The 19,384-nt window shown below is 29.2% G+C and overlaps 4 protein-coding genes and 2 pseudogenes across 9 annotated transcripts in view; all 6 read right to left on the bottom strand.

The window, feature by feature from the left end:
- LOC149884966 (uncharacterized) overlaps positions 1 to 19,384 on the bottom strand; it is a 748,071-nt gene that overhangs the window by 327,942 nt on the left and 400,745 nt on the right. The window lies entirely within an intron of this gene.
- Positions 397 to 3,737, bottom strand: LOC149885008 (uncharacterized). Of its 6 annotated transcripts, none has more exons than XM_090095399.1 (3): positions 3,478 to 3,737; positions 1,772 to 2,725; positions 397 to 1,637 (listed from the first exon to the last, which is right to left on the bottom strand). In XM_090095399.1, exons 2-3 carry the CDS (start codon positions 1,780 to 1,782, stop codon positions 1,322 to 1,324), a joined length of 327 nt encoding a protein of 108 aa, XP_089951525.1. In that variant the 5' UTR covers positions 1,783 to 2,725; positions 3,478 to 3,737; the 3' UTR covers positions 397 to 1,321. The 6 variants fall into 6 exon arrangements, with proteins under 6 accessions (XP_089951525.1, XP_089951527.1, XP_089951524.1 ...); XM_090095401.1 differs by lacking the exon at positions 3,478 to 3,737 and adding an exon at positions 3,081 to 3,448; XM_090095398.1 differs by lacking the exon at positions 3,478 to 3,737 and adding an exon at positions 2,832 to 3,054.
- LOC149885007 (52 kDa repressor of the inhibitor of the protein kinase-like) lies at positions 3,792 to 7,921 on the bottom strand. Its single transcript, XM_090095395.1, has 2 exons — positions 7,698 to 7,921; positions 3,792 to 7,455 (listed from the first exon to the last, which is right to left on the bottom strand). Exons 1-2 carry the CDS (start codon positions 7,901 to 7,903, stop codon positions 4,443 to 4,445), a joined length of 3,219 nt encoding a protein of 1,072 aa, XP_089951521.1. The 5' UTR covers positions 7,904 to 7,921; the 3' UTR covers positions 3,792 to 4,442.
- LOC149885005 (uncharacterized) lies at positions 10,036 to 13,553 on the bottom strand. The gene has a single exon (XM_090095396.1). It carries the CDS (start codon positions 12,658 to 12,660, stop codon positions 11,989 to 11,991), a length of 672 nt encoding a protein of 223 aa, XP_089951522.1. The 5' UTR covers positions 12,661 to 13,553; the 3' UTR covers positions 10,036 to 11,988.
- Positions 10,752 to 11,855, bottom strand: LOC149885006 (uncharacterized; annotated as a pseudogene).
- On the bottom strand, positions 16,589 to 18,227 carry LOC149885004 (uncharacterized; annotated as a pseudogene).

The following is a 19,384-nucleotide window of genomic DNA, read 5'->3' as shown; positions in this document are numbered from 1 at the left end:
TTTAACTGACAAAAATTTACAATAAAAGGTAATCAGGTTTTTTTTATAGATCGTATAAATGCGTCAATCGTAAATCTTAAAGAAAAAAAAAAAAGGCATTATAATACCATAACAAAAAAAAAACAACCAAAAAACCAAAAAAAAACCAAAAAAAAACAAAAAACAAACACCACATAAAAACTGAAAATCGATTTACCTATTTATAGTAACCTATTTTGACATGGCAGTTAATATAAACATTTATCAAAAATTTAACTATAAAATCTATTTCGAAGTACAAAAGGATTAACAATACTAATAAATATATATATATATATATATATATATATATATATATATATATATATATATATATATATATATATATATATATATATATATATATAATATAAAAAAATCAAATTAAGATATAAATTGCATTTTTAGCATGTTGTCTTGGCTTTAAGTAAATAAATAAAAGCAGTAAGTTTCAATAATGAAACTACCTATCATTCATTTTTAACAATAGACACCAACATGAAGGTGTTTATTGTTAAAAATGAATTTGAACACAAAACATCACAACAATAACACATAACAATAGAATATTTACACTCTTGATCCTAAAATCCAGCGAAAATAACAAACCAAATTAAAATATGAAAGGCAAAATTAGAAAACCAAATTAAAGTTAACTATATTTATTTTTTTACTAAACATATAAATACATAAAGTATATTTGTTTTTATATTCAATATTTGTTATTCAATTACTTCAAACTTAGGACATTAAAACACCCTAGATTTAAAGATCAAGGTTGCATACTCTCTCGTACACATTATGCTAAACATTAACAGACAATGTGTTTCCAGAATATTTAAAAAGGCCACACAACACAACCTAGCTCTAAAGCAGTAACACTGCCTGGCACTAAATGCTGCCAAGTCACACCTCTGCTATAAATACATCGCTTGGCTGGCAAGGTTATCAATCTTGCTCAACATAATGCCAAGTCACACCACTTTGAAAACATGGAAACATAATTTAAACATATATACAACTATAAACAAATATGGTTTTATATAACACAAATAAACATATTTTATAACAATAATAAATGACAGATATATTTATCAAAAACTGTGAAAAAATATATATATATTAAAATAATAAATAAATTTATACAAACAAAATGTGCTCACAACTTACAAACAGTAAATTTTCAAAATAAAAATCTTAAGACTATAAATTAAGAACATTAGAAAATGAAACATTATTTGTGTAACACTTTTCACCTACCACACCTTGAATGAGATGTTTATTAATTTTGAAAAACAAACTACTAAATGCTCTCATTCTTGAACATGCAACATATTGTTGACCATGAGAGAAACTTGGTTTTTTTGAGATATACCCCAACTCTATTAAATGTTTGACTTTTATCAATTGTCATTGAATAAGCCAATCTGACAGGAAACTCACGACATTTCAGAACAAAAGGTATATTAGAACCTGATGGAGCCAACTGAATTTGAGGAACAAAATCCTGTTTACCACCAGAAACACCTGTCAAATCCTCTGCATCAATATAATTATTTTGAAGAGCACAAACTTTCATTCGAGTACCATTGCATAACCCAGCTTTGAGATCTAAATTTCTAATTTCTAAGTAGCATTATTACACAACCAATTTTCAATTTTAAACAATGAGGTGGCATACCTGAAGGATCATTTCTTTCATTAAGGTCATCAGTATTAATTTGATCAGCACTTAAATAAATTTTGACCTCACCTGGCAGACATTCAAGCACTTCTTCATTGATTGATAATGAATCAACATTAGTTGGTGTTAAAATCACGCATTTAGAATAATCATTTTGATCAGCATCTCCGAAAATCTTTTCAACAATCGATTTATTTTCTCTAATAATGCACTGATTTGGTATTTTAATGCATCTTTTATAAGGATCCTCCTCTTTGACAGGTATTGTTCCATTCCCAAGTTTTAGTAGCTAATCGGAAAATTCACCTTCCCCATCTTGTACTCTCATATTTTCAGTTCATGCAAACTTCTGTACCAATTGCCAATGCAAAGAACATTTTATACACGATTCTACTATCTCAGCTGGTTGTCCTCTTTTCACAACAGGCAGAATTTGCGTTAAGTCACCACCAAAAAGAATGATATTTCCTCTGAACGGAAAGTTGTTGTTGCAAATATCTTTTAACAACCTATTAGTTGCATTTAATTCTTTACATGCTCATGTAAGACATTATACTGGTTGCTTCTCAGTTTGTTTTGGTTATTTCTGATGAAAGCAAGGCGCTGGCCTTTGATTTTAACATACGCATCAATAGCATATTGCTGAAACAGTTTTTTGCCATAAAAGAGTGAAGAAAAAAATTGTCTAACTGAAAGTTTATATTGTAATACAGAGAAAATGTAACATGATTTCTAACCAATGTAGCACGTTCAGGGTTGTGAACCAATTGATTATGCCAACCAGCATCACCCTTTGGAAAAAATAGAGGATAAACCATAGGATCTAAGTTGGCAGACATACTTGATAGAGTTTTAAGAGGATGACCTATTGGGTAAATAACATCTTCCCTAGAAACAGGTAGTACACCAAAAAATACAACTGCAACTTCATTATGTGAAGGGAGACTGATAGCGATTATAGCAATTTATGCTGGAACATCATGATTCCAAAATATTTATAGCAAAATCATGTAGTAAACAGCGCTAAAGACAAAAAATCAAATTGATATAAAACAAACAGTATATATAGCAAAATAATTTGTATAGGCTTTTAGTAAATGATTAAAAGCAGTGATTTTAACAAAATTACCTATTTAACAATTTTAATAACAGACACAAACATGAAGTTAAGCCAAATGTCTATTAACTCAAAAGATAACAAAAAAACATCAGAGCAACAACACACACCATAAGTTAATATATGTATATAATATAACTTAAGTAAGATAACATTCATATGTAACAAAACATAAGTAACAACATTACGCAAAATGTTATTAAAATACATTATGTATTTTTAGAATAATCTTTAAAAACAAAGGCTTGAAAAAAGCAAGACCTAAAGCAGTAACAGTTTGACACTAAAAACTATCGTGTAACCCTCTGTTAAAAGTACATCACTTGGCTGTCAAAGTTGACAAATCTTGCTCTACACGTTAACAGCACTTTGAAAACATGGAAACAACATAATATAAACATATGTACCAACTATAAACACAATGCATTTAAATATGTATATAAGGTTAAATAAATATACCTCATATACATATTTAAACACATTTTTAAAACAATTATATAACACATATCAACACATACACAAACAATAAAAAAACACTTTACATTATTATAAAAACATATTGATAAAACAGCTATAAGTGTGCAAATAAAAATTTTAAAAATGATGCCAGAAAATTCAAAAAGATACAAAATATATATTTACAAACAATACTCTTTACCTTCTTTTTTTTTTTTTTTCATAAGAACTGTAATCCTCACAACAAAATTTAACCTTTACATACTATAACATGTGAAATGCCATGTCAATGTTGGCACAAAATTTTAATTTATTTTCTAAATTTTCTAAAAAAGAACAATAATAGTTAATAGCATCACAGAAATTTCAAAGTAGTAATAATTTCAAAGTAGTAATAATTTCAAAGTAGTAACAGGGGCGTGTACAGGAATTTTTTTGGGTAAGTCGCAATTTTAACCCCTCCCCAAAAATGTTAAATTTTAGCATCCCCCCCCCACCCCCCACTTCCTCATTGACAAACGCATATGAAGTAAGACGGCTTAGCAATCGCCCGATATTTTATCGCACATGATACTAACCATTATCAAGCATCATCGCTTCGCACGCTATCTATTTTTAGAAGAAAATGATGATAACCATAGTCAGCACCAACGCTTAACAATTACACACGACCTATTCTTATATGAAGCAAAAATAATTCTTAAAAATCTCTGATATCGCACTTTTTTAGACTTAGGGAGAGCACGCATGAAGTAATACACGCATCGACTTATTTAGGGAGAGCACGCAAGGAGGAAATGAGTCAACTTAGTTGATTCGTATACTACTCTTGGTTTGGGATATTTGCGACACTGTTCCTTATCTACTGTTTGCGAAATTAGGCTTTTTTAATACATTTGACGTAATATGAACTTTATTTTTCGAAACTATAACTTCGGCCCCCCTCCAAAAAAAAAAGTTGAAAACCAAATAGTAAATAAACTGCGGGCTATACTTACTGTACTGTTCAATGCCAAATAATGTTTTTACAAAGATGTGTGGCTATGAAAATAGCCGTTAAACAAAGATTTTTTTCTTTTTAAGATAATACTTTTATATTTTTTATATATTATATTTTTGTTATATATTTTTTTAATTATTTTATTTTATTATATTTTTATTAAAATTTTATTTAAAACACAACCTACGATTATTTATAGCAAACTTATTTATGACTTTTTCAACATCTATAGGTATCTCTGTGTGAATATTCATTAAAGCTAAACCATTTAGGCGGTCCTCTACCATTGTGCTTCTTTTATAATCTTTTAGACGTCGAAGTGAAGAAAACGTTCGCTCACATTCACATGAAGTTAAGGGTAAGGTAGCAAGTAACTTAAGACAAATCTTAATGTTTTCAAAGCCAGGAAAATTTATTGCTTTTAATGTTTCGGTAATATTAGACGGAAGCTCATTTTTAAAATTTACCCAATATACTTCCCACAGTTTAAGCTCACCTAATAAAGCGAGTGGATTTGGTAAGTCTGTTATATAAAAGTCACTGAAAGATATGACATGATCTTTCCAATTAGTATCACTAGAACACTGAACTTCTGCAATCATTTTTGAAGGAACTAAGACAAGTGCTTTATAACACTTTAAAGTTGTATCATTAAACCTTGTGTTTAACTCAGTACTCAGATGGTCTAACAAAGGAATAGTGATAACCAATTTAAAATAATGAGAGACAGATTCAAAAGGAGTATCAGCTCTGTTTTTTGAAATAAATGAAGTTCTAGGCTTTTCTTCTATAACATTTATCTTGGATGCAATTTTTAATGCTTGTTCATAGCATATTTGATGGTGTTCATCAACTATATTTCTAAGAGAAGACACAGCATCTTTTAATGCCTGGATAAGATTCAAACCATTATAAATATCATTACTTTTTGCCTGCAACAATCGTGTAACTGGAAGAGTTACATCAAAAACATTTCTTATTATACAAAGTGCAACAATAAAATCAAAACCTGTTATTAACTTCAGTAAAGAGGAAGCAGAAGTAGATGTTGTATGATTAAATGTTTTATTGATATTTAAGGACATTTCTTCAAGACAGGAGACCACAGGTATAAAAAGCTCTTGAAAAGTATCCATGCCATGAACTTTATCAATCCAACGTGTTCTACAAACATCTTTTAACTTTTTTTTGGAAGCTAATGGAGTAATTTTATCAATATGCTCTTCTAATTTTTGTTGCCTGGTTGGAGAAAGATTAAAAAAGTATGATACCTCTTTTACATGAGCTAAAAGGTTCCTGATAGACTGCACATTGCATGATGCACAAATAGCTAAATTAAGTCTGTGGCTGTAACAATGAGTAAAAATAGCTTTTTCATTCAAATTTAAAATACGAGCAGACAACCCTTTAGTATGTCCAGCCATTGCTCCAGCACCATCATAAGATTGTCCTCTACAATTTATAATATCCAAGTAAAGAACAGACAAACTTTTTAGTAAAACACTAAATAAACCTTCGCCAGTAACACCATTTGAACAATGTATAAATTTAACAAATTCTTCCTTTATGTCTAAATTAGAATCAACAAATCTAATAACCAAAGAAAGTTGCTCTTTATTTGAACTGTCTGAAGCTTCATCAGCAATAATAGAAAAATATTGAGACTTTTTGATTTCTTCTATTATTTTGTCGGTAACTACTTCTCCGCAACATTTTATCAGCTCATTTTGAGATGTATTTGATATGTAAGATGCATTTTTTTGATGATATTTTAAATGATCTTCAAGAATTTTATCACCAGCTTTGACACGAAAATGAAGTAGTTCGATGAAATTTCCTGCAGTAGGACTAGGAGATTTGCTTCTACCAGGATGAAATTTTGAATTATCTCGATGACCTCTTAAAGGAAGACCAAGGCGGCCACATAGAATAATTGTTTCAATAATTGGTAACAACAATCTACGATTTTCAGAAATCTGTGATTGAATTATTTTTTGAGAGGTTATATCAATTGGCTCTGCTTTAAAAGACCAAAATGATGATAAAGAAAACAAAACTTCAGCAGTTTTAACATGCAATCCTTTGTTTCTGCAGGTTAGATTATTATTATTTTTTCCAAATACATGTTTCTTAAAGTGAGCAGAAGCATCATTCCAGTAGTTGAATGGTTTACTGAATAGCCTTTCTACTATAGTACATTCTGAAGGAAAGCTGTGACCAAAAAGTACACATGGCAAACAGAAAGCACCATCAAATATCTTTGAATAAGTAAGCCATGGAAATTTATTTATCCATGCAAGTTGAAAGCTACGTCCATTTGAATTTTTAGGAAAAGTAAATGTTTTACAAGGTACAAACACAGATTGAACTAAATGTTGAACTTCAGAATTACTTAAAGTTTTAGCAACACTGGAATAACTAGCATAATTAGAAACCAAATAACCAATATCATAATTATAGGAAGGGATAGAAAATGGTATAGATTGAGTTACTTTACTAAAACTAGGTATTGGTATTTGGTTGCAAAAATGCAAAGATTTATTTTTTAAATTAGATTCCATAAGGTCATCATGATCTTTGGATTTGTTATGAAAAGTAATTTTAGCCTGTAACATCCTGTTACTTTCATTGGAAGCTTTACGTTTCAAATTGTTTTTTAGTACTAATGGAACATAATGATTGTGTTGAAAAGGGACAGAAAAATCATTTGAAAAACTTTCACAACAAAAAAGAAGATATAAAGACTCGTAATTTTCAAAAGAGGTCATACGGGGATAAATAATTTGGCCAAATAATAGTTTGTACTTAGTAAGGCCATTATCTGGGTAAAGACATTCTATTTTTTTTCCACATATGCTTGATAATCCAAGAACACAAAGGAAAGAGGACCAGTTTTTATCGTTGCAATTATGAACAGCTTCTTCTTGTACTAACTCTCTGCCTTCCTTTCTTGTATCTAAAGAATTTTTTGATACTGACAACGACAGAATGTTTTTTAAACAAGGAAAAACATTTCTATTGTTACAAAAAACAGATTGAAAAGATGGATGGTTTGAGTAGAAGTCTGCATTTAAGAAAAGCTCGATTGATGTCAATAATCTTAAATCATTTACTACAGAATTATTCCCAGTGATGACTAATGAGATAGAACTGTACAGACAGTTTCCAGTTGATTGAGACCTGATATGCACATAAAAACATAGTTATACAATTACATTTTTCAATTGCAATGTTTTCAATAAAAAATATTTTTGTAAGAAAACTAGTTCATTATTGTTATTTTTACATTGGATTTAATATAAAGATAAATTTATAAATGTTCAATAAAAAAAGCTTAACAATAATAATAAGAAAGCTTAAAAATAATAAAAGAAAGCTTTACAATAAAAAAAAAATCACTGAAACGAAATCAATATTTCTACCTTAAACAAATGAAATTGCCACAATGTTTTTCTGAAAAAGTCTTTGGTAAAAAGGTGTCTAAACCTCTAATGTTTTCTACAACATTCATATTTGGATGTTTGTCTTTAAAACAAGAAATATTTTTTTCCAATCTTTCTTTCCAATGGACTAACTCCGATTGGCATTTTGTTTGGAGAGCTATTTGAACTTGAGAATTAGTCAACATTTTAAGCAAATAATTAAACTGTTTAAATTTTAAGTTTAAGAAATGTTTTATAAACACATACCAAACAGGGTGTATGTATCAAGGGAAGTCCGAATTTAATTTATAATGTTTAAAACCCTTTCTATCTTTTTATATTGATCAAAATGCAATTAATTAAAAAGATACACAGCTTTGTATAAAATAATTGGGGATGTCGATTGATATATTTTAATATATGCTTGTTGTTAATTATAGTATTCTCCTCCTAATAATAAATATCAATAGAATTTGATCAAAACTTTACTCAGGGTGTGATAGGAAGGGGAAGTCCAAAATTTGTTTTCTAAGAAATAATAACTTTTATTTTTTTTTAATTAATAAAAGAAAATATTTAAAAAATGAAGTACTTTGTAACTTAATAAAAAAAGGTATGTCCATTCAAGTTTCTTATTCATTTGTTTAACTCAAAAATTAAAATAACCTCCGTTTAAATATATAAATCGTTTTTTTTTAATAAACTTTAGACCGTTCTCGATTTGACAAGCACTATAATAAAATACCAAACCGTAAATCTAACTGTTATCCCGGATTAATAACTTCTTACCATCCGCTCGAACAATTTACCTTGTATAGTTTGCTTAATTATTGCTTTAGTTTGCTATAATTATTCGCTCTGTTTGCTTTTATCTACCGACGCATCATATTTATTCAACAAAATATTGAAGTTGTGAAAAAATATATATATATTCATATTTTGGGTATGTCCAGCGACGTAGCAGACATCCCCTAGACACGCCCCTGAGTAATAACCATTTTATGGAAATAGCATTAGTATAACTTTAAATAACATCCATACCCTTATTTTCCTTCTAAAAAATAAAATATCAAAAATAAAACTGCTAAAAGAAAAGCTAAAACAAACAAAATACAAACGATTTAAAAGATTAAAATCCTTTTTACTTTTTCTGATAAAAATTTAAATCCTTTCTACTTTATCTAATAAAAATGTATATATAACTATTTTATATACGTACTTCAATTATAATATGATCTTAACGATTATCATTTATCTTAATATGATTCTTTATGTAATATATCTAAACTAATAATTAAATTCCAAAAGGAAAAAAGTTTTAACTCGTTTAAGGGATCTTTCTCCAATGGCCGCGTGCATTTAGAGATCGTGCTTTTTCAAAGCCTAGTAACTAATGACGAAACGACGTTAAATATTAAACGTTAAACGTTAAACGTTCCTGTACTAATTATATTAAGATGTTGCTTTTAGTTTGAAAAAAATATTTTAATAATTAAAAAACTGAAATATTTTTAAATATCACAACAAATTTGAATAATATCTTTTAGCTCGCAAACTTTACTTTTTTTGTGATGTTTCTCATTTAATAAAAACTACTAGAAATAATTTGGGAAACTCTCATTGAAATCAGCATTCTAGAAATCCAATAGTAAGTTCAATTTGTAGTAGGCATCAGAAGCAGGGGGGATACCAAGGGCCTTGCTCCTTGGCGTCCATCCCTCAAGATCATTTTAAGGTAGATGATCAGGTAAAGATGCTCAAGATCATTATGGTAATTGTGATAATTGATATAGTGGCTCGAAAATATGATTTATAAATATAAAATGTATATATAAAAAATTGTTTCAGATTGAAGATCAGTTTATAACATGGCCTCAAATTATGAATGTCTATGAATGGGATTTGGGCATGTTTCATGATGCTGTTGGTCTACGATTGGGACACAAACTCAGAGATGAGCATATTCATTTAGCTCCACAATCTAGAATGCGTGTTGATTTAGCTGCCCAGGTTAGACTGCATATAGCAGATAAATTTTAAAATTAGTACAATATTTTTTAATAGTTAAATTATATATTTATACTTAAGGTGTTGAGTAGGGTAGGTCGATTTTAATTCCGCATATTGCATAATATTGCAGTAGTTCGAGACAGTTAAAATATGATTACTCTCAAAATTTTAGAGATTTTGGATGAATAATCGCTTGCGGATTTAAATTCTAAGATTTGTAGGATTATGCGAAAAAACACCTTAAAAGGCGTTATATGCAAAAATTGACGTTTTAAATATGCTCATATTTAATCGTTTTTTAAATTTAACTGCATTTCTGAATGATTTAAGTTTATAATAATTTATAACACTTAAGCTAATTTTATAACAACTTGTTAACTATTTGAAGATTTAAAAGGTGAAACTTTTATTCTCATATTTACATAAGAATATCAAAATAAAAATTACTTTAACAATTTAAAACATTTTGAACATGGTTATATATATTCAGGAAAACCTTTTCAATTAAAAAATATCATCATAAGAATGGAAATAATGCCCTTTTGAAACATATGGTTTACGCATCTTCCTGCTAAGTAGTTTAGTTAAAATGCAGCTGTGTCGATTCTCGAATCCATAGACATATTGGGATGCTTCTGACACAAGTTTTACCGCTCGCTCAACACTCTGGGAGTGAGAAGGAAAGTCGGGGATTTCAGGTTTAACATTATTGTCAATCATATATTGGATTTGCTCAATTGAAAAATTTTGTGTTGTTGGGGACTCCGTAAATTTAGTATTGATGATGTCAACCAACTCATACCAATAATTAGCATTAAAATTAATTTCCGGAATTTTCTTCAAATTTCTTTCCAAACTTGTGTTGTTTACTCTATAAATATAAATCAAAGGCAATTACCACATTTTATGTGTCTTTTTTTTAAATTTATTTTAGTTAATTATAAAAAAAATACCTTTGCCTTAGAGCCAGTAAGATTTGAAAACCAAAGTTTCGTATATTGCTGTCATTATCTTTTAGCATGGCATAAAGAATATTTTCAGGTTTTAGACACAATGCGTTGTTTTTAATATTTTTTTTAACAATATGTTTAACATCATCAAAGGGGAGATTATTTATTCTAGTAATAGTAGAAAAAATAATGCGTGGGGATTCGTGAAATTTTGAAGATTTTTTTATTTCGAACCACGCTGGAGCGTAAACTTGAACAATAAAATATACAAGTTTTTTTAAAGAAACGGTTGGTTGATTGTCTCTAGTATACAAACAAAGAAGGCGAATAGCTAGTGTTAACCACCTTGCATGGTTAGGCGGTCAAATTTTATAGGCAGCCCATTTATCAGAAACTTTACCAATACCTATTCCTTTGCAATATTCAAGTAAAAGTCTTTGATCGCAACTAAGGTCTGTTAGTATTTTTTCTGGAATATATTTGTCTACAATTGGGTTTTCAATACATTCAAACAAAACTTGATTTCTATCCTGAATATTTTCAGCACATCTTTTACCAAGTAGACCACTGAAGCTTCTTGGCCTGGTTGTGTCACCATCAAGTTTCACAAAAAGAGCTCGTAATGGAAGTTCATTTTGATGTAAGGCGCATCCAATTAGATGTAGTTTTCTTTTTAAAAACTCTTCTAGTTTTACAACTAAGCCACTTATTGGTCCAGTATTGGTAGCAGTATTATCAAGAAGAACAGCTTGTATACTTTTCAAACTGTTATGTTCTTGTAAAACACTGAACGTTTCGGTAGCAAGAACTAAGCCTGTAGCACCAGTGACAGGAATCGTCCTATGAGTCAAATAATTTCCACTCGATTCTCCATCTTCATAAGTGAATGTGATGTGATGTTGAGGTTTAATGCATTTCTTTAGAACTTCTCCTTGAGGTGAGTTTATTACTTTACTTGTTTTAGTTATCTGATCGAGCTTGCTATCAACCCCAAGACAAATTAGCTGTTTTTTTTGTTCTGAGTCCACATCTTCACTAACGATTTTTATTTTTGACTTGGCCCTATCTAATTTGCATTTATCAATCAAAATATCTTTTATATCAACATCATTTTTCAGAGATATTTTATGTCATATAGTAAAGCATTTGCAAAGGCTGCACCTATGTTTGAAGAACACTCGTTTCTGACTAGTTCCATTGCAAATCTTGGAAGTTTAACCAAGTTGTATTTTCCAATAGGATCATTTATCGGTTTCCATTCACCTTCATTCTAAAAAAAGTTAATAAAATAAAATACTTTTTGTTTCATCTACTACAAATTTTTCATGTATTTATAAAATATTTGCCTCCGTATTGGTTAAATCACTTGTTTCTTCAATTAAGTTTACGTGTCGTATGAGGGATTCATCTTCATCAATTAGCTTATGAGATATTTTTTTTCGTTCTTTATCAAGTCTTTGAATCCTTTTGACAGAAAATCTATCAACGGAAGAAAGTTGATATGCACCTTTTGGACCAATTTTTTTCCTCTGATCACGAAGATAAGCTCTGTCTTCAAGAGGTACTTTATTACTTTGAGAGCAAAGGCATACAATATGTTCTTCTATGCAATTTTCTTTATAACATGAAACTTTTCTGTCACTACAGGGAAACACATCTAATGAACAGGAACATGCAGAAATATCAAAAAGTTTGTCTAAGTTTGCATCAAGATTTCTTTTAGCGCTTGCTTTTCCGTGCTTGCGATTAATATCCTTAACAAGTTCGAGAAGATCTTTAACTTTCCTATTAATAGATTTGTCTGTTATAAGAGGTAAACTTGGGTTTACTGTAGCCCAAATTGATTTTATGTTATTGCTTATTTGCTGAGTCACTAATACGATATCTGCATTTGGATTTATATAAACAAGATAGTAATAGTACTGAATAACCTTTCTAAAAGTGCTTGGATCTGTTATTGATAATTCACATGGGCCACCACAATATCTTTTTTCACTTTTCATCCGTGTAATTGTAGCCTTTACTTATGGCATTTCTCGCGGACTAATTATAAATGTAAACTGTATTAAAGTATAACACTTAGAGTCATGGGTAACAGCGTGACTTTTTAGTGGGGGTGAAAGCACCAAAAAAACCTAAAATATCAAAACTTACTATTAAAAATCGGGATTTCTTAAAAATAAAGAAATAAAACCTTTTGAAAAAATTAGGGGGCCCATGGCCCCCTCGTTTTCAAAATGAGGGGGCCATGAGCCCAATCATTTTCATTCAGGAATTTAGTAAAACCATTAGTTCCTCCGTCTAAATTAAGTAAATCCATTAGTTCCTTCGAAAAGTTGCAAAACAAAAATTATTTAGTATAAATAGGTAAAAACATTACTCTAATATAATAATCATAAGTATTTACCTTTGATATTAAAAGATTTCTTTAATTTGCGATTTTTTTTTTGAACCTACTTTTTAATACTTTATATTTAATTTTAAAACCAACTTTTAAATACAAACAAGTTATAATACTTTTAAATACAAACAAGAACTTTTAAATACAAAACAGATTTGCAAAATTTAAATTTAAATGCGTGTAAACGATTTAGCGAAAATTTATTGGCTTCTTAAAACAATTGCGCTTTTTAAGAAAACGTTAATTGGTTACTTTATAAATTCGAAACAAGATATTTTAAAACGAGATTATTATACTTAAAATATTTCAACATTTGAAATTAACAATTTAACTAAACTAGTCCAAAATTAAGACTTGAAATGTAAATCCGCAAGCCATTTTTAAACCAGGATACTTGAAATTTGGCAAAACCTCATTTCTAACCTAGACACAGTAACTGCAACATTACGCAACTTAAAATTCAAAAAAAAAGTTAAAATCGACCTACCCTAGTGTTGAGTCAAACTGTTGTTCACATGTTGGAGGAGCAGGGTAAAGCTGAAACAAGATGTCTACAAAAGTTTATAAATTTAATTGATACCTTCTTTGATTGCCTGAATGTTTCAAGGCAGTTTAATAAAACTAGAAAACCGGCTTTAGATGTATACAAAACTCATTTGGATAAAAGATTTGAGGTACAATGTTTCTATATTAAAGATTTTTTATTTAAATTGTTTACTGTTCTATTCGTACTGTTTTATTCTGCCGATTTCATTATTTTGTGACTATTTTTTGACAGTAATAAAAATAGTTTATATTAATGTTATGTTAATAATTCAGGGTTGTCACTAAAACCAAAAATACCCAGGAAAACCTAAAAAACTCAGGAATTTTTATATTTTTTTATAAAATTCAGCAAAACTCAGGGAAAATATGTTTTTTTTTTAAATTTGAACAATATTTTTTTTTTAAGAAAAGCTTGTTAATACATATGATAAGAAATTTGCAAAGTGTAGCTGTTGTTGTAAAATGTTTAGTTTGTCAAATAAATAAATTGTGTTTAAATAAGGAAAATGACTATATTGTGGATAAACAGGAAATAATTTGGAAAAGTCACGGAAAAGTCACGGAATTTAAAAAGCTTAACTCAAGAGAAAAGGTTCTTTGCTCGGAAAATTAGGGGAAAGTTTTTTAAATTAGAGTGGCAACCCTGTTTTATTACTGTTATTGTTAATGTTGTTAACAAATAATTAATGTGAATATATTGTTTCTTAAATAGTGGTTGAATGAAACGTTTATTAAATTTTTGAATGAATGGGAACAAGCCAGTCAAAACGTTAAAAGTTTATCGATAAAAGAAAAAGCCAAACTTTGCTTAAGTAAGCAAACCCTAGAAAGGTTCAGAATTACAGGTAAACATTGATTAATATGAGCAAAACATAAACTTTTACTTCTATTATTTGATTAAAAAAATCAATTTCATTAAATTTTTTGAATAGTGCACTCATTTACTGAACTTGGTTCAGGTCTTTTAAAAGAAGAAGTTGTAGAGTACTTACTTTCAGAAAAGTTCAGTCAAGATCCTATAGAGCAATATTTTTCCAAGCAGCGAAGAAGAGGGGGAGGAAACGAAAATCCTTGTTTAGAAGAATTTAATCGTAACTTTCTAGGTTTAAATATTGCCGATGACAATCTTATTCGAGCCTTAAATGGAAATTATAGAGGAAGATTTCAGGAAGATCTAAAGATTGATGTTACTGACACAATACATCTGCCGGAGAAAAAGCCGAGAAAATATTGATTTTATTATTTTAAAATTTGTATATATATTCAATAAATTGAAATTCTTCTTTTTTTAGAAATTGAGTTTTAAATATCATTTGATTCTTGTTTTACCGCTCTGTCTACCTGTGTGTTTGTGTCTATGTGTGTGTGTGTGTGTATATATATATATATATATATATATATATATATATATATATATATATATATATATATATATATATATATATATATATATATATATATATATATATATATTAACTAACTTTTTTTTTTTTAACTAACCTTTTTGAGTTAGTTTGAAACCCCCTCAAATTTAGGAGGATTCAAACTTTAATAGTAAAAAAATATTTTGCCAACCTCGTTGCCCTCACATTTGGGCTTGAGGTGGTAATTTTGGGAGGGATTTTTTCCTATACTCCCCTTTAAAAAAAACGTCATAAAATTGAGATCCCCTCCTTTTTTTTCAAAAAAAATCTAATTAAATATTCTATGACAATCGGCTTTTTTCTTAATGATGAGCCATCCATAAAGTTCGTACGCAGGTATGGGGAGGGGGTAACCCAAACACGTACAAATGCGTATAAGAGGGGAAGGGTTGTTAAAGACAGCGAGTACGTACGCGGTTTGACTATTTCTCTTTCTCTCCTAAACTTGAATTTTTTTTCTTATAAAAACATTGAATTTCGCGAGTGTAAAGATCAATATGTTATTTTTATTTGACTTCGGTCACAACCGTTTTTTACATTTCTTTATAAATTTTTTACAAATTTTTTTTTATAAATGTTTTGAAATATTAATGTTTTGGTGAAGGATGGTCTTGATTTTGTAAAAAATAATGCGTAAGTACGCAAAAGGAGAGGGAGTCGTTAAAAGCATTCAAGTGTGTACAAGGGAGGAGGGAGTCCTAAATAAGTGGTTTTACTGCGTACGTACTTTATGGATGGCCCCTAAGCTCATAAGACTTTATAAGCGAATTTATAAGACTATTTTTATCCATATTATGACATGAACATTAAACGTGCAAATGAAAGTTATAGCAGACAACAATGATGTTTGATTACTACACTTTGGGAAAAAAATTCTCTAACAATAGCTTCATAAAAACACAAGTTTACATAGTTTGTAATGTTCTTAAAGTTAAAAACCCTATAAAATAACGTCATATACTAATAAAACCTCGCCTTCTTTTATACCAAACACCTTCTCCCCACGCAACCTTTATGGATTGCCCAGTAAAGTCTTTTTCATGAACTTTTCAAAAAATTTCATTCTTAGTAATAAATGGCAAGGCGATCTTTTAATAAAAACAGAAAAATGGGAGGTGTATTGATTTTGTTAAAACGTTAATATACAAGGATAGGGGGTCCGAAATCAGTGGCTTTTACTGTGTGCATATTTTATGGATAATGTATTCTTGTGTAATGCAAAATTGATGGGTACTTAATATCAGGGGCGCCGAGAGCCGTCACGACACCTGAGACAGCAACCCTGATTGGCGCCCCTGTTTATCCAAATTTTTCTATATTATCAGTCAAGGATTTTTTTTTTTAAGATGCTTTATTTTCCTTTGGCACCCTTTGTACATCTGTCATCCGGGTCAAACTGTTCTTTTTGCCCCCCCCCCCCCCTTCTCGGGGCCCTGCTTAAAAGCATCGAAAAAATGAGGCTAATCAAGATAATAATAAATCAATTTTGATCTTTACTTCATTGCTAATAACTCTAAACAAACTATAATTCATGAAAAATATTTAAAATGTTCACTGGTTCAGAAGCGGATCCAGGATTTTTTGGTGTTTGAGTTAAAACCAGCATAACATTTTGAAAAAAAATCTAACAAGATATACGTATAAACATACAAAAGTTTTTAGTTTAGAACGTTCCTGGAAGTTACCTAACACAAATACTAAAAAATCTTGAATTCGCTTTTTGACTGTTGCAAGATTTAAATAATTTTAATTATTTTCTCTTTACAAAAAGAGTTTTTCTTAGTCCCGGTTCACCTCGACTTGAAATGTCACCTTTATTTAAATGCTTTACCACATTAATCCAAGCTGTTAAAAAGGAACGAGCACGCATTGATATCCACTTTTTTAAGATTGTTAACTTTAATAGTTGAGATAAATCTAAATTCTCAAGATTTCGAGTCAGTGATGACCAAGAAACATCTAACTGAGCATTTTTTTGGAAATTTGACATTAAAACATCTCTAAGATCCTGCCCTTTATAATTCACTAGTAAGTTTCTATTTAGTATAGATCTTGCGATGTTTTCAACATGGCATATAAATAGATAAAACTCATCAGTCACATGCATTAATGCTCCTCGATCTACTCGGTCAATCCATAATCTTGTGCTATTCAATAAAGCGTCATTAGAAATGTTGTTTGACAACTGCCAAGAATTTATAACAGAACAGATAATTAAAGATGATGGTGATTTGTTTCTTTTGTATTTTTTCAGCAAAAAAAAACAACAATATATCCAGAAACATATGTTACTACCTTTTCCTCTCTTAAAGATAATTTTAATTCTAACATTTTCTCATCAGTTACAAAGAGTTCTTTGTTTCTCCATAATAAACATTTTTCGTACATTTTGTTTAACACAAATACTCTTAACATGTCAATATGGATCTCACTAACTTCAATATTTATTAACTTTAAAATATTATTCCATTCAGTTTTCAAATTAGCTGACAATCTCATTTTATTAACCATTTGACATATATTAATACGAGAACAAGGAGTATTACTTGATGCATTTAAAATTGCAAACATATCAACAGATAGAAGTCTATTAAAATGTTCAACTGATTTTTCTATTTCATTTTTGTGAAATAGCAGTTTAGAAGCAACCATGACAGAAATATTGCCAGCAGTAACAAAACCTTTTTCTGAAATGTTGAAAAATTCATTTTTAAAAGCTTCATTTATCGATTCCCAAAAGTATACTGGGAATTTCTCTAAAAGCTTTATTTGCACATCATCATTGAGAATATCTAAATTTCAAAATTTTTCAAAAAGGAATTACAAGTTTATTTTTTCATAACCATATAAATACAAAACACACTTTGGGTATACTACCTTTAGAGATCGCTTGATCTTTTGAAAATGATTCAGTTGAATGGACTTCACCACATCTAAGGAGGTGATTATCATACTATTTTTTGGTATTGTAATATTTTTTACATTTTTCACATCTCATTAATTCAGAACTAATTTTTTTCATGTCAAGCTCTTCGAACTCTGGAAGAAAAAAAAATTTCTCGTCGAAGGATGAGATATCAAAATTTTCTTCATTAATAATTAATTCGGTTTCAAAATCCTCGAGTAAAATACTTATTTCATCACTTTGAAAGCATTCAACATCCAAAATAGAAAGAACATCATTTGTTTCACAAGACATTTATATAATCTATAATTGTAACACAAATGAAATTATTTTAAAATTAATTTGTAATGTTTATATAGCTGTAAGCAATACAGGATATATATATATATATATAACAATTATTAATTTAATATTCCTTAACATTAAAACATAGGCAAACTCAAACATTAGCTATGTAAATATGATGGTTTTATAAAGAATTTATTGAAATAATTAAAGTTGAGTTAGTGAGTTTACTTTCTATTGTATTAAGAACAAAAGATTTCACGCATAGTTTTAGCCATTTCAATAGCGTTGCACTTCCATCTCTAATACTTCCATGGTATGATTACAAGTCATTTTATGGTGCGTTCGCAGACATCAAGCCGATTATGTTTTCCGATGGAACATAAGTTAATTTATTTTATTTGTTGGACCGACATCGGGCCGATGAAGTAAAACGATGCCAATCTAAAGCTGATATAAAACATGTCGGCAAGACATCGGGCCGACGTCCATGTGTTATCTGGGTTTATCTTAATTCGAAATAAGTACCTGGAATTTAGAATACCTTATTAGTTGTCAAGTTATTAAATCAAATTAGAGTCAGATTAGTTGCGTAAATTGTACCCTAAGGTACAATTTACGCAACTAATCTGACTCTAATTTGATTTAATTGCGTAAATTGTACCCTAAGGTAACATACCTCTAGGTATGTTACCTTAGGGTACAATTTACGCAAATAAGCGTGTAAAGTTTGACAAATTTTTTTATTCAAAAGATGAAAATTTGAAATTTTAAGATAGAAATATCGTCATGGAGAAAAGATGATATGAACTGTTTTTGCCAATCGATTTAGTGATATTGAATAAATGCCTTTTGTTTTAAATTTGGAATTCCTTAACCAAATTTTAAAAGCATGTTGTTTCATAAAAATAAGTAAGCAAATGAAACAATTAAACATTTTTGTTACAGTACATTAGTTACAGTACATTTAGTTACAGTAATTTACCCCCTAAAGTTGAGAAAGAGTTAATTGAACATGTCCTGAATATTTGCCATTTTGAGAATAACAAGTTAATGATGATTTTAACCACCAAAAGCAACACTTAAAAACATGGCTTTTGCGTTAAAAAGTCGTTAAAGTACGCTTATCTTTCACAATTGAAAAAATTCTTTCGCCCTAATTTACA

Source organism: Hydra viridissima, unplaced genomic scaffold (assembly GCF_058129835.1).
Source record: "Hydra viridissima isolate aposymbiotic clone 2 unplaced genomic scaffold, HvirCarnegie_v1 scaffold_8, whole genome shotgun sequence".
In the NCBI taxonomy this organism is placed as follows: Eukaryota; Metazoa; Cnidaria; class Hydrozoa; order Anthoathecata; family Hydridae; genus Hydra; species Hydra viridissima.
Note: the sequence above shows the minus strand (reverse complement) of the source record. Positions and strands in the feature narration are given on the sequence as shown.